Source organism: Phaenicophaeus curvirostris, chromosome 6, assembly GCF_032191515.1.
Source record: "Phaenicophaeus curvirostris isolate KB17595 chromosome 6, BPBGC_Pcur_1.0, whole genome shotgun sequence".
NCBI classification, from domain to species: domain Eukaryota; kingdom Metazoa; phylum Chordata; class Aves; order Cuculiformes; family Cuculidae; genus Phaenicophaeus; species Phaenicophaeus curvirostris.
Window position 1 is genome coordinate 26,161,990 of NC_091397.1, and position 14,928 is coordinate 26,176,917.

The following is a 14,928-nucleotide window of genomic DNA, read 5'->3' on the forward strand; positions in this document are numbered from 1 at the left end:
TATGATATAAAGAAAATTCTGAAAGGCCAAGAGTCTGTAGCAGTCACTTCACAGTGCTACACCATAAAGATGCAGTAGAATCTTTTTAATATTGTTATTTGACCTCTATTTCGGCAATATGCTGATTAAAAGTGGCACAAGCTTGGCATACCAGAACACGCTGGCACAGCAGAGATTTACGAGATTATTTTTGTCCATATAGAGAAAGTACTTTGAGCAACATTACTTTGGTTTTACTAGAATCTACTGAGACCAATGATCATTTTAGGACCATATACCTTAATTTTACCTTAACTTCTGGTTTTTATGAGAATCTTGTGTACCTTAAGCCAAAATTCTAAGGCTGGCAAATAGAACGGGCCAAAAAGCAGAAAGAAAGGGGATAGTTAAAGTAGGGGAAGGGGAGGAAATCCAAAATACATGGCCTAAATACTCACAAGATCTTCCAAGCTTGTGAGATTTACAACTGTAGTGAATACTGGCCTGTATCAATTCTATTATCTGAGTGAGAGCAGAAACAGAGCCAGCATGGAGGTCTGTCTGTAACAGCCATGCAGAATTAGCAGCTTTATTAAATTGTTGGAGGTGAAGTCCAAATGGTCTTAAAATTGAGTTTTAAAATTAGCTTTCAGATGTAAATTAAGCTGGCATATTAATAATTGCATTATTCTATTTGAAGAATTTCAGTGTCATAGAGTAATAGATTGTGTTGATAATGACCTTAAAAGTAGCCCATGTGTTCTGAACTTACTTGAGCTTGATATATCGGTTTGGCCCCAGTAATGACCAACTAAGCCTTTTATCAATATGTGTATTAATTCTCTGTTTTGACCTCCCCAGTTCCTAAATACATAACCTTTGAGGAACAAAACAAACCAAAACAAAACAACCAAACAAAAAAAGATGAAAAACAGCCTATACTTTAAATAGTAAACATCACTTATAAACCTCATTGACTGCCATGGCAGAAGTTTACCCCATTTGAGAAGGTTAACTAGACATCTCAGGTCTAGTAAACCAGCCTTGAGCTGTTCCCTTTTTTGGCTTTACTTAAGTATAATTGAGGAAAATTTTTCAGTAACTTTGTCAACTTATCCTTTCAACAGCACTTCCTCATGGGCTGCTGAGCTGCTCTCTGCTTATCAGTTGCTCCTTTTTGAGAACCCAAGACCATTGCTTCTGCTAATAGCCACTTTGAGAAGTGGTCCAGCAAATGGACTTGTAATGAGAAGGAAAACAGTTCTACGTGAACAGCTATGGCTGCTGCTTCCTTTAATTTCTGTTCCCCAGTGGCCATAGCTGTTCACATAGAACCTGCTTGCTTCTCATTAGAAGTCCATTTGCTGGACCACTTCTCAAAAGCCACTTTAAATGATTTTGAAAGAATTGTCTTAAAATACCAATGAAGTATCAGAAGTCAATGGCTATGAGCTGTTTGCACTAAAAGCAATATTTCTGCTTCCAAACCATTTACTAGTGCTCTACAAACTCCATCTGAATGATGATCCATGAACCAGACAAGTCATGGCTTTCTTATGTACCTGTGCCATGCTCTTAGATCTCTGCATACCTTTAGTCCTACACTGGAACGGTGTTCTGACCACAGGCATTTAGCTTACCTGGCCCCTCATTCAGTAGTTGTGATAATTTTGAAGGAGAAGGCAGGACGTATGCACTAAAAATAGTTATATTTTTTAGAATTTTAGGTCTGAATTCTAATGAATGGTTCAAAATTATGAGGAAAAAAATATACTTTGACATCATCTGGAAACCCATCTCTTTCAAAGCCTGCCCTAACAGTAGATTTTCTAGAGGCTATTTTTCATCGTCATCCATCTTAGTTTAAACTGCACCATAGGCATTACTGGCTTCAATGTGAAATAGTGCCTTTAAACAGACATGATCCAAAGGGAAAAGGAGTTCTTAGATGTTTCCTTGTTAAAGCTGACTGCTCAAAACACTTCTGGTAGGCTAATGGCTCCAAAAGCTGTCATGTTACTTCTGTTAATTTAGGAGTTTCTGTGCAACTAAAGATATTTGCATAAAAGTGACCATTTTCAATAATTGTATTTTAAGGAAGATACACTTTCCAAGTTCACACTACAGATCCAAATTCACTGAGCAGTCCCTTTTTTGAAAACAAGTTGATTTTTTCCCCAACTTCCTAAGATCACTTATGCATACTTAGATGGAGTAGATGAGCAATGTGATCTACCTTCACATCAGAAGCTGTTCTAGTATCTGCATGACAGAGATATTTTACAGGAAGATCAACTTAACAGGCCTTTTCTCACTTACCCTAAAATCATTTGGTGTTCCTGAATTAGTGCTGATGGTAGAGAGAGAGAATAAGATCCCTCATTTTCCTTCCTCATTTTTCCTCAAAATACAGAAAAAGAAGTCAGTGAAGAAAATGGCCAAGGGCTTCATAGGTTCCCAAGGTCAGGTATATAGAATCATAAAGTCATAGAACAGTTTGGGTTGGAAGGGACCTTAAAGATCATCTAGTGCCAAGATCCCTGCCATGGGCAGGGCCACCTCCAACATCAGGCTGCCCAAGGCCCCATCCAACCTGGCCTTGAACACCTCCAGGGATGGGGCAGCCACAGCTTCCCTGGGCAACCTGTGCCAGTGCCTCACTACTGTCATGGTGAAGAAATTCTTCCTTATGTCTAGTCTAAATCTGCCCCTCTCCAGTTTATACCCATTGCCTCTAGTCCTATCACTACAAGCCTTTGTAAAGAGTCCCTCCCCAGCTTTCTTGTAGCCCCTTCAGGTACCGGAAGGTCGCTATAAGGTCTCCTCAGAGCCTTTTCTGAACAACCCTAACTCTCTCAGTCTATCCTCATAGCAGAGGTGCTCCAGCCTTCTTATCTTTGTAGCCTCCTCTGGACCTGTTCCAACAGTTCCATATCCTTCTATGTTGAGGATTCCAGAATTGGACACAATACACCAGATGAGGTCTCACAAGAGAGGAATAAAAGGGCAGAATCACTTCCCTCACAGCACGGAAGCGTGCTGGCCATGCTTCTTTTGATGCCACCCAAGACATGGTTGGCTTTCTGGGCTGTGAGTGCACGTTACTGGCTCACGTCGAGCTTCTCATCAACCAGCACCAGCACCTGAGACTTATGTCAAAGCTGCCACTCCTAGAGATCTTCAGTTAAAGGCTTTTTCAACATAGTGGTTTGTTGGAAAGAGAACTGTACACATGGCGGGGGGCGGGGGGGAAGCCATTTCAATGAATTATTGTTCAGTATCTCCTTCTCTTTCTTTTCTAGGGAAGGACATCTTTATCCATGTGCACCAATCCTGAACCAGCTGGAGAACACCAAGAATGTATCTCTTTCAGTGCCTAGAAGCTGTAGTTTCATCAGCTCTTGTGTGTTGCTGAGCTTCTGGCTACATCTCTCCCTCAGTCATTAGCTTTACGGGGCAGCAGCAGCTGAAAATCCATGCATTTGAGTGGGGGACAGCCTTCTTCAGGGTGCATGGTTGTCTTTCCTGTATGAAACTTCATGGGTAGAATGGAGGGGAATGGTAGTTTGGTTTAGTTTGGTTTGGTCAGGAGAGAAAAGGGCTATCTTGTCTAGAAAATATATATAAAATCAGGCAAACAATATTTTCCTGACATTATACATGTGCAATTATGTCGGATTTTGTCTCAAAAGAGTCTACTTGCTATTACAAGCAGGTGATAAACACTCTGATGCAGCAGAGTCAAAATTCATTTGACAAAATGATGAAAAACTCTGGCTATAGAGTCAAATTATTGATTTAAAGGGATGATTTATTTAAAAAAACACCCTTCTTCACTGGACATGGAGGTGTCACCAGAGTTGAGTGTCAGTGGTTGGTCTGATTTCAATCAATTTCAACTTGTTTAGAAGTCATTGAGCTATTGCAGGTTTATGCTGGTATAAACTTTAAAATAGTTAATTTTGTTGCCCAGGTTAATTTTAAATCATTTAAATTGATGCCATTCACATGAAAGCACAATCTTAAAGAGTACTAAGTACCGTTTATACCATACACATTTACGACAATGTTTTAACCCATCATTATCTGTGGGGCTCCTATTTTGCGGTCAGGCATCTTCCGTTAGCTCACCTTTTCCTTATGCTGATTTTTTTTTTCAGCCCAACTACAGGTTTAATTCCACACGCGGTTTAATTCCGTGTGTTGTCACGCACTTCATCCATTTTGTCAGTACCCTTGATGTCTCGGGAATGGAGCCCCCCGGGCACCGCATCCCCCGGCGATGAACCCCGGGATGGGGGCGGAGGGCAGCGATGGGGAGCGGAGCGGCCACCCCCTCCCCTGCGCCCTGGTCGCCCCTCCCGCTCTGGAGGAGGGGGGGCTGCTCTAAGGCGGGGCTCCCCCCTGCCTTCGCCGCTCCCTCTGCCTGGGACTCCCTCCGGCAAGCGGAGGGGCCCAGGGGGGCGGCTGAGGAGCCCTCGGGCAGGGGTGCGGGCCGGTCACCGTCGCCGCTTGGCCCCGGCCGGCGGGACCACGTCAGTTCCCCCCGGAGCGGAGGCCGGCGGGGCCGGGACGGGCAGCCCCGAGCGCTGTCAGCCCCGCGAGCGCAGCCCCTGGGGCGGAGGAGCCTGCGGAGGGCGGGGGGCGCCCCGCTGTCCCTGCCTCCCCGCGGAGGCCCCGCCCGGGCACCTCCGGTCAGCCCCCCCGGGATCCCCGGGCGGGGGCCCCGCACCCCTCCTACCCCGCGGCGGGGGAAGGGAGAAACCGTCTGTAAGAGACGTGGCAAGCAACCCCCCCGGCCCTCCCCTCGGCTGGTGCGCGGGTGGCCGAGGGCAGAGGAGGTGCCGGGAGCGCCGTTTCCTTCTTGCCGCGCCGTGGGGCGCCGCGCCCGGTTCTTGGGTCGGGACAGCCGCGGCTGCCCCCGCACACCGCTCCAGCGGCTGGGGCCGGGGAGCGAACCGCCGGGATGCTGGGGCTCCGAGTGGGATGCTGGGGCTCTGAGCGGGATGATGCTGCGGCTCTGAGCGGGATGGTGGGGCTGGCGGTGCCCATGCTCGCCGCGGGGAGCCCAGACGGAGCCGGGTGCCGGGCTGCCCCCCGGCGAGGGGGAGCTTCGCCTTTTGCCCTCGGGGGGGCGGCGGGAGGGGTCGGGCAGAGCATGCAGCGATCTCCGGGCTCTCCGGGCCGTGTCCCCAACGCCGCTCCTGGACAGCTCCCGCTTTGAAAGCCCTCGGAGCGCCCTCCCGGCCGCTGCCACCCGGCGAGGCTTCCCGGCCGCGCATCCCAGCGAAGCGTGGCGAGGGGCGGGGGACGGCTGGTGGGGGTGGGGGGGAAATAAATAAATAAATAAATAAATAAAAAGAATCAGACGACGAGTCAGATTTTCCTTCCGAAAGCCTCAAAGTGTCCACGTCCTCAAAGCATGGAACCAATTTAAGAGCGTCGCCTCCTCCCCCCCCCACCTCAGCCCCGACGCTGCCAGGGCTGCCGCGCGGGGCACGCGACGGCCTGGGAGCCGCGATCCCATTGGCTGCGCCGCCCCCCGAGCCGCGTCCTCATTGGCTGCGCCGCCCCCCGAGCCGCGCGGCGCCGGGACCCTCCTGCCGTATAAATGGGGCGGAGCGGGGCTGGGTTAATTTAGCATCCCGGGCAGCAGCAGGTTTCTGCTAAGTTTGGAGTTACTCCTCGGGACTGTATGCCTGCGTCCCATAGGTAATAGCTCGCCACCGACCAGGGGACTCTGCACCACAAGGAGTCTGCATGTCTTGCAACTAGACATGCTCAGCTTTGTGGATACGCGGATTTTGTTGCTGCTTGCAGTAACTTCATACCTAGCAACAGGCCAACGTAAGTGCTTTTAGCTTGATTGTGGCATGGGTGGTGTCAGGGGCCGGCTGTCCTACTCTCTACGCTCTATGCAGGCATCTCCCCCACGGATGGGAGCCCGCGGGGTGCTGCAGCTTCCCAGGCTGTAGACATAATCCCAGAACTGCCATCTCCGTCCCAGATCAGAATCTAGCTTGTTTGGGTTTTTTTTTACTCTTCAGGAACAGAAAAGGATGGCAAAGGCCAACGAGATTCCTCAGTCCAAATCCCGTCTCTACCAGCCCCCCCCCCAAAAAAAAAGATGTCTCGGATCCAGAGGAGAACGCAAAGCCACTAATTCAAAGTGCAGATGCTTAAAGGGTAGGAAGAAAGGCACTGACTCCAAGCGGAGATGCTTGGAGTTCGCGGAGAGCCGGGGATGCGGGCTGCACGCAGCCCGCCCCGTTGCGGGGCTCCCGGCGCCCCCTGGAGGCGGATCGGGGCCCGGCGCCCCCCGACCCAGCCTTGCGGGGAAGCTGGGGGTCCGTGACGGGGAGAGGAGGGGGGTCGGGCAGCTCAGCTCAGCCGCTGAGCTCTCGCGCGAGAGGGGAGCAGGGCTCGCCGTGGTGGGGGAGAGCCGCGTCCCACGCTCTTGGCTGGGTGGGAAGCGGAGCCTTCCTCCTGCCTCCCTGCTGGGCAGCATCTTGTAGAGCCCCCCCCGGCCCCCCGCCGCCGCCCCCCGGCGGGACCGGCCCTGCCCCGGGGATCGGCCGCGTTCCCACGCGCGGGAGGGAGGGTCGGAGGGAGCAGCGCGTCCTGCGCGCTCGGAGCTCCCGTGGGAGCGCGCTCGGGCGGGCTGTACTAGCGGTTCTCCGGGAAAACCTCGGTCCGACCAGTCCCCAGGGCCATTTCCAGCCTTCCCCTGGGTGAGGGGCAGCAGCGCCTTCGCTAAAGCCTAAAAAGACGGAGCCCCGGCGGCCGCCCCCTCCCCCCCGGAAAGGAGGCAGCGCGGTGCCAGGGTCGCCGTCCCCCGGCGGCAGCGGGGGTTGAGTTTATGCGAAGTTAGTGAAAGGCATCGGTGTCCAGCCGTGGTATTTCAGTGCTTTACAGTCAGTCGGCTTTACAGTCACCTTGTCGCTGGGCTGGGCGAAACACCTGGATACGGCGTGGCTGCACGTTGCCAAAGTGGCATCTCGTGGCCAGAGAGCCAGCGGGTGTCAGTGAGGAGGTCACCTCGCTGGCCTTGAGCGGTGGCGTGGGGCGGTTTTACCATGGTTAAGTTTCAGCCAAGCGGCTCTTCAGTTTCTTGACACCCAGAAAGACAGATTTTTGAAAATGGGTATCTCCAGCTAAGAGCACCCCTAATAGTAAAAATCATGCAGAAAGTTATTTGTTATTTGGTGTTTAATAATGTTTTCCTCTTTGGCGTTTAATAGCTTCTCTCACACGTTTTGCAGGAAATTGTTTGGGTACAATCATTCCCCATAAAAAGTGAGATGGGGCCATTTATATTCAAATTTCAGATTGCTCCTACAATTTAATATCTTCACATGTGTCAGCCTTTCTGAATTTATTAATGTGTTGCATGAACACATGAAAATACATACATGCATTTTTTTCATGGAGATATAGTTAAGCATATTTAGAGCAGGCTGTATCATCCATATTACTTGTTTTAGTTTAATTGGCAAGTCTGTTTTGCCTTTGAAATACCTAGCAATCTCACCTGCGTCTTTACATTTTAAGGTAATAACCTCAAAAGTAAGAAGTTACATAGAGAAAATGTTCCTTGCATTAAGAAAATAAACAAAATTGTGTTTTGATTTTAAAGCATTGAAATGTAAATCTTGTAAAATAACTGAATCCACATTCTAATTATCTCCTTTTTTTTCTTTCCCTTCTCTTTCCAGATGTAAGTGAGGTCAGTATAATTAATTTTTTGTCTAATATGTGATACAACTTCAGTTAACAGGCTAGGTTTCTTTTTTATGGCAGTATTATTTACTAATATTAATTCCCAAGGTGGTCTTGGAAAGACACCGATTAAATCCTGAAGGGACTGCCTGGAAATGTACCCACCCCAATTTCTGAGGTGGGACGGCCTTTTTAAGAGCCTGCCTTCATAGGTGTAAGGACCACAAGGATTAAGTAACGGAGCAGTGGTGTTTGGACATTATAAGTGGCAGTTTGGATTAGAGATGACTGTACTCTAAAGCCAGTCTTCCAATCTAAATTTCATTACGCAGAAGGATTATGAAAGAACTCAGGTGTGACCTTTTTTATGCTATTTTTGTAGGCTGCAATAGTTATAAAATTGTCTTCAACAGAATGTTCTAATGTAGTAATATGTTACTTTACTAGGTAATCTTTTAGCTTTCATAGTAATTTTAAACCATAGGGCATGCTTAAGTATACTGTACTGAGCAAAATTATAGTTATGTAAAGGGATGTCTAAGTTTGTACATTATTATTTTAACTCTTTATTTAATCTTTTCCAGGCACCTGCAGGGCGAAAGGTAAGCATTTTTCTTGTGTGGAAATGGAGGGGATATCAGATGCTCTTAGCAGATTAATATGGTTTTGAGTATTGGATGACAAGGAAACTGACTACATTGATTATTTGCAGCGCTTCCTGACAACAGCAGTAGCACAGAGATGAGTGGGAAGTAAAAAGGGAGGAAATATGGGTGCAACATCTTAACACTAGGTTAAATTCAACTACTGAATTAAAGATGATTTACCCAAGAGCACAATTAAGTCTACCAAGAGCTAAACCGCATCAAAGTGGCTTTCTTGTTCAATCAGAGTTCCTTTTCAAAGATTTGCATAAATTGAACAGTACAGCAATATTCATACAGTTCTAAAGGGCTGAATATATTCTATTTTCTTTCTAAAAGTCACTGTTGTTAAATTGGAGCCATTTATTCATTAGAGACTAAAACTAACTTCACAAGTATTCTGTGGACTGTGCACAGATACTTCTAACTGACGTAGTAGTGACAGGGTCTAATTATTTCCAGTAAGTTACTGTGGAAAAAAAGTAAGCTGCCTGTGGAAAATAACTATTGGAGCTGTATTTGCAGTCTTCATTCCCTTTCTCGTGTACACAAATTCTTTTTAATGTGTCTGTTTCCCTGTACTGTCCTGGAAAATTTCTACAGTAACTCATTAAGTTTTATTTTCTTCTGGCAGGGCCCTAGAGGAGACAAAGGGCCACGGGGAGAAAGGGTAAGGAATTAGATTGACATTTTTTTGTTTGTAATCGTTGAACAGTTGTTGTTGGAAGACCACTAGGAAAAAACTAAGCTTAGGCATTGACGTGAGATTAAATGAATGTACCTGTAGAGTCTTGCATGTACAGTTTCATAAAAAAGAAACCAAATTATCTATGTACCAAATTCTGCCTCAGCAATATCTCACCAACTTAATTATGGTCGTTGTGCCTGAGCAGACGTGTTTGAGTTCAGACGGCAGCTTAGCCCTCCAAGTGATGGTTTGAGAAACATTTTTCCATCAGACTACAGCGGAAATAGTGCATCAAAATGTGGAAGGGAAAGTTGTCACAAAGTTGTAGTCTCTGAACAGTACGTATCTGGATAAGCTCTTTATATGAAACCTGTATAGACAAAGATAGCTTTGAGGATCGTTCATTATCTGTGCCTTCAAAGATGGCTTGGAAAAACTCTCTTCTTGGTAACTAGGCATTTCTCATCTACCTCCTATTAGTCGAAGTGGATATTGTACCATTAAAAGCTACTGTAAAAGTAACCATAAATAAGAACAGTTGAATAATTTAGTTGTGTTCATTCATATTGCTGATACCTGCTTTTCTGGTTTGTTCTGCATGCATGCTGGTTTTTGTAAAGTGGTGTTCTGAAGTTCACATTGTTACCCTGGCACTGTGTAATTATCATGTCTTCTATATCTTCTGAAAATGCCACTGTACCGCTAGGTAGCTCTTGAAGTTTTCTTAGATCATAATATGCTGACAAGGATAATGGGAATTATTAGGAAGAGTATATCTTTATGGTCAACGGGATATTTGCTTTAGACTGCCAGTAACTGAATTTGTTTAATTAAATGAGATGTGCTTTCTCCTGAAGGCAGCAAGCCTAATCCTTCTTTAGAAATCTGTAAGAATTTTATTATGGATTTTATCTAGAATTGAACTGAGTCCAAAATACAGGTCAACTGAAATAACTTCATCTCAGTTGCCGCAATGGCAAAATCTGACCAACTTTGTGCATTGAGGATGAAAGAACGTAAAGGCAAATGTTGCTGGACTGAACTGATGTAATTTCATACTGTTGTAAAAAGTTATGACAGTTGTAGCAGAGTGACAGTGTCAGAAATCTGTAGAAAAGCACTGGTTTATTGTCATTGAATTTGCAATTGTACCATGGGTCCAAAATTTGATTCCTTAAAATTAAAATTCCCAATTCAGAGGTTATACTTTGGTAGCATAGACCCAATATTGCCCCATAAGTCTTCTAAAATATGAAGCTACAGTAGATATGTGGTACAGGGTGTGGCAAGGCAATGTAAATTCAGGCTATGCTTGTTTTCTAAAGTTGCCATTTATCAAAACTGCATATATAGCACTGCTGTAGCATGTGCTATAGGTGCCTGGTTGCTGATTAATTTATCACTTCAGAGATTTCTTTAGCCACTCCTAATGTTACTTTATAACTCCTTTTTCTGACTCTAGGGTCCACCAGGTCCACCAGGCAGGGATGGTGAAGATGGTCCACCAGGTCCTCCAGGTCCCCCTGGTCCTCCAGGTCTTGGCGGAGTAAGGCATCCAAACTTTCTGTTACTGAAACTGACAATCTGTGCTTTATGACTAAGCCTAAATGCATATTTGCTGGAAAACAATAATGTTGCATTGGAGAGCAGAGGAAACATTTTCTTGTGATCACCAAGAAATTGATGGTCCCAGTTCCAGTGAAACTCTCCTTGGGACATATATTTTTCCACAGCAAATTTGGATTCTTTAGGGACTTATGCACAGTATCAATCCTGTTAATTAGCAGTAAATTTATACAGCCATAATGTGTATGGATTAGTAATCGATTAAATGAAACCTATGCTGTTAAGCAGATGGGAAAAAGAAACGGAGCTTTGCAGTTGGGTTGAGGAGACAGCAACATATTGGAATAAGCTGAAGAAGACTATCCTTAAGCTGGAAGTCCATATTTAAGAGTTTTAGAATATCTTCCTTTAGAATTTTTCATTTCTATCTGTATTCATGCTGCATGAACTGTGTCACATACACATTTTCTGCAGGAGTGTCCATCACGTATTCTCTTCAAAATGCTGGCTTTAACTTTGTGTTTGACATTAGCTTTCACAGGCAGCATGAAGACATAGAAAGTGTCATGTTGACCCCATTCAGTAAATTCTCCTGCATGGAAGAATACTCTTTTGCCTGCAATATGAATAGCAATAATATATATTCCTATTCGCAATCCCTATACTACTTTCCTTAATTTCTGTAATTTTAAAATTATAGTAAAACAAAACAAGCAAGAAGATTCTCAATTGTGTTGTACAAAACTTTTTTTCCATTTTAGTGAAGAGGGAAAATGGACTCTATAAAAACAGATGTGTATTTGCCTACAAAACTCGTGTCAATAAAAGATCAAAGAAACAGTGCAGTGTTTCTGAGGCTGCATGTTCTTCAGATCTCTCTGAAGCTGAAGGGCCTACCTTATCCAATAGTTGGTCAGGGCTGGTACATGAATTTTACTTAGGCAGTGCAGTTAAAAAATATGCATCAATTCCCTCCTTGGAAATGAGGGAGAATGAATGATTTGAGGGTTTCAAGAAAGTCTTCAGTTTTAAGTGAGTTCTGAGTTTACGTTCTTAGTTGTCAGTTCACACTATTGCAATGCTTCCCTGTCATTGCTGTGTAGATAATTGAGGCCGTTGTCTGAAAGGGCCTTCCTAGTGAAATCAAGGCTTTCTGGAAACAAGTGAGTAGAAATGTATTTATAATAGGTCCACATTTACTGGGTTTTATGTATGCTGCTTTAACATACCACAGAGCAAGTATAGCAAGTCAGATGATAGATGTAGAATGATAATTGTGAATTTCTTTTAAAGCAAAATCTTCAGTATTTTAACTTCAACTTTTTATCATCTACAGAACTTTGCTGCTCAATATGATCCATCTAAAGCAGCTGATTTTGGCCCAGGACCTATGGTAAGTATATGATGTAACACTTGATAACTTGCATAGGTAACATGTTTAGTATTTTTCTTTTGGTCTAATGCAGCTGTATAAATGCAAAGCGTAGTTTTAAAATTAGTTTTTTGATCACACATTGAGTCAGACTCTGTACCGATCCTTTGATGTAGAACAACGTGAAGTGTTTGAAATATAGTCTTTGGAGTTGAAATATGGTCTTGAGACTGTATATTTAGCTTGAATATAGCACTACTAGGTCTTGTGCTTTAGTTCAGTCTGTTGACCATATCTTTATGAATCAGTAAATCTTATAATCTGATGACAGGTAACACATGTACTTTGACGTAGTATTACTTTACCCATATTGAGACAGAAGCTTGTGTTTCAGGAATGAAATCTATTGTACAGGTGCTCTCTAAAGCAGACATAGGTCTAGAACATAACTCACTATCTCAGCTCTTGTTGACCATTTTTCTCCCATAGCTGTACAACCTTTTTGATAGCCTTGGATCACACAGGTTTGGTAGGAAATTGGCCACCACATTTGATTCTCAGCACTTGAATGTTAGTACTTGCTACTACAAGGCTACTCCAAAGAGGAATCTTTCACAGTTGCTGTGTACAAATGGACATTTAAGGAGACGATTGCCTCTTCACATGAATTTCTAACCTTTCCTGATGTTAACAGATTTTTTTTAAGTGTACACAGATAGCAGAATATAGGTTAAATTCACCTGACACTGACATCACAGACAGTGCATGTGATGGGTGAGAAGCAGGATGAGGGCTGCCCAGGATTATTCCAGGTCAAGTGCTTGCTTCCATTCCTGAAAACAGCATAATATTAAATGGGTTTTTGAAAATGTTTTGGCATCCATTTAAGTACTAAATATAGGGAAATAGGAGTATCTTTAATCTAGTTCTGCCCTCAGTGTCTGGCAGCAAACCAGAAAATGTAGATGAGGATTTATTTGGGATGTCACAATTTGTAAGTTCCAGTTTTTGAGTGAGTTAGGGTCCATCTGACAGAAACAGCAGTAGGATCTACCTACTGTGAGGAATTTTTAAGTTTGCTATAGAGAATGTGAGAGACTGGGAAGATAGACAAGGAGCAAAAAACAGTCATAGAATATAGTTGTGAAGAGATTCACAGAGCTTCCGCAGCACATATGATTCTGACTGCCCAGAAACAGTTAATTTTCCTAGAATTACTGTGTATTTTTATAGCCATAAGCTTGCTTTAGCTTCCATAAGTAAATGACTGTATTTATTATGTATTTGTTTCCCTTAATAAGGAATATGGGAAATTTACATAAGCAATTGGAAAGTTGTCATTATTTTAATCTTGTAATGAGAAAATCTAAAAACAGTTCTCAAGAAGTTTTAAAACCAATTCAAAATTATAATTTCTGTTGAAACATCTCATAAAATTTTGTTTGGACAACAGATGTCTAAATTGAATTTCAGTTCAAAGTTGCTTGCTTAGTAAAGCTTAAGACGACTGTTAAAGTGCATTACTAATCTATGAATATTTCTTTTTTTAAAGAGATTTTTGACCTTTTTTCCAAGATGTGTATAAAATTTAAATTCAGTCAAGGAGAGTGTGTTAGTGACTTATTTTGGAGATGAAATGAAGAGAATTTAATCAAAAAAAGTAATGGAATTTTTAAGTGTAAGGTGATCATTATTTGAAATAGATGTGTATAGAATATGTATAAGAGCAATTTGATTTCTTTTCCAGAATTATGTATGAAGCACCCAGTTCATGCTGATACTGCCATTTCTATACGTTTATTTTCCTTTTTACCTATCTACAACTCTAATGATCTTTTTTTCTCCAACATCTCTTCTTGAATATCATGATAACATTGACAGGCCCAAAAATCCAACTTCATCTTTAAACTCTGGAAGTTCATGCATAGGAAGGGAGAGGATACACAGAAGAATGAACCAGTGCACTTGCTGAGATGCTAGAATAGATTAAGAAGTTTGATCACAAGGTTCACAGCCGTAATGCTGTGTTCTTCACCATCTCACTGGTTTCTGCACTGGTTCGTTGCCATTAGAAGATCTATTTGCACTTGGGCTGCCTGTGCAACTTCGTGCAGATCTCTTAACTTCCTGTCTTGATTTGAACATTGCACACCGAAAACTGTAGTGCTTACTATTTTAGGAATACCAGGAGTTGCTGTTACAGATGAGTTTAGATAACAATCATTTTTTTACAAGAGTTTGTAATTTTTCTCCCCTAGGGTTTAATGGGACCCAGAGGCCCACCTGGAGCAGCTGGACCCCCTGTAAGTACAGTTTCATTTCTCAGACTGGCTAACGTTAACATAGCTGTAAAATCTCAAAATAGCTTGTTCAAACACCAAAGAAATCTCCCTTCTTTTCTAGGGTCCTCCTGGTTTTCAAGGTGTTCCTGGTGAGCCTGGTGAACCTGGTCAAACAGTAAGTACAAGTTTCACATACAGACACTGTTAGCATCAGAAACAGGACACTAAAGTAGATTTGTAATGCTTAGGCCCATTTTACCTATCCATGTGCACATTCTTGAATATTTGAATTGGATGTTCCTACTTGATCCTGTTACAGAAATAGAGCTAAACACTCAGAGTCAGACTTCTTCAGACAGGAATCATAAAGTGCAAAGTCAATTAGGGTGGAAGGACCTTCCTTCAGTTCAGGCTCCAGCTATGCCCCAGCGGAAGTCAGAAACAATTGAAAAGGCTTATCTGAAGAAAAGTGCTTTCAGTAATCCTTAATCTGTTTTCAACAGGGTCCTCAGGGTCCTCGTGGTCCCCCTGGTCCTCCAGGAAAGGCTGGTGAAGACGTAAGTGGTTATTATATGTTTCTCATCTCTTCCGAGACTGTGATTCAACTCTAACATTAGGTTATTATTAAACTAAGTATTCTGTTGGCCATAATTCTTACATTGTTCTGTAATATTGGAT

General features: G+C 43.6%; 1 protein-coding gene across 1 annotated transcript in view; it reads left to right on the top strand.

Moving 5' to 3' along the window:
* Positions 1 to 5,607: 5,607 nt before the first annotated feature.
* COL1A2 (collagen type I alpha 2 chain) overlaps positions 5,608 to 14,928 on the top strand; it is a 39,545-nt gene continuing 30,224 nt past the window's right edge. Inside the window, exons 1-9 of the mRNA XM_069859647.1 lie at positions 5,608 to 5,826; positions 7,695 to 7,705; positions 8,283 to 8,300; positions 8,977 to 9,012; positions 10,493 to 10,576; positions 11,933 to 11,989; positions 14,227 to 14,271; positions 14,372 to 14,425; positions 14,754 to 14,807. Coding sequence (XP_069715748.1) covers positions 5,757 to 5,826; positions 7,695 to 7,705; positions 8,283 to 8,300; positions 8,977 to 9,012; positions 10,493 to 10,576; positions 11,933 to 11,989; positions 14,227 to 14,271; positions 14,372 to 14,425; positions 14,754 to 14,807 — 429 coding nt within the window. The 5' untranslated portion in view covers positions 5,608 to 5,756. The remainder of the gene's footprint in view (positions 5,827 to 7,694; positions 7,706 to 8,282; positions 8,301 to 8,976; positions 9,013 to 10,492; positions 10,577 to 11,932; positions 11,990 to 14,226; positions 14,272 to 14,371; positions 14,426 to 14,753; positions 14,808 to 14,928) is intronic.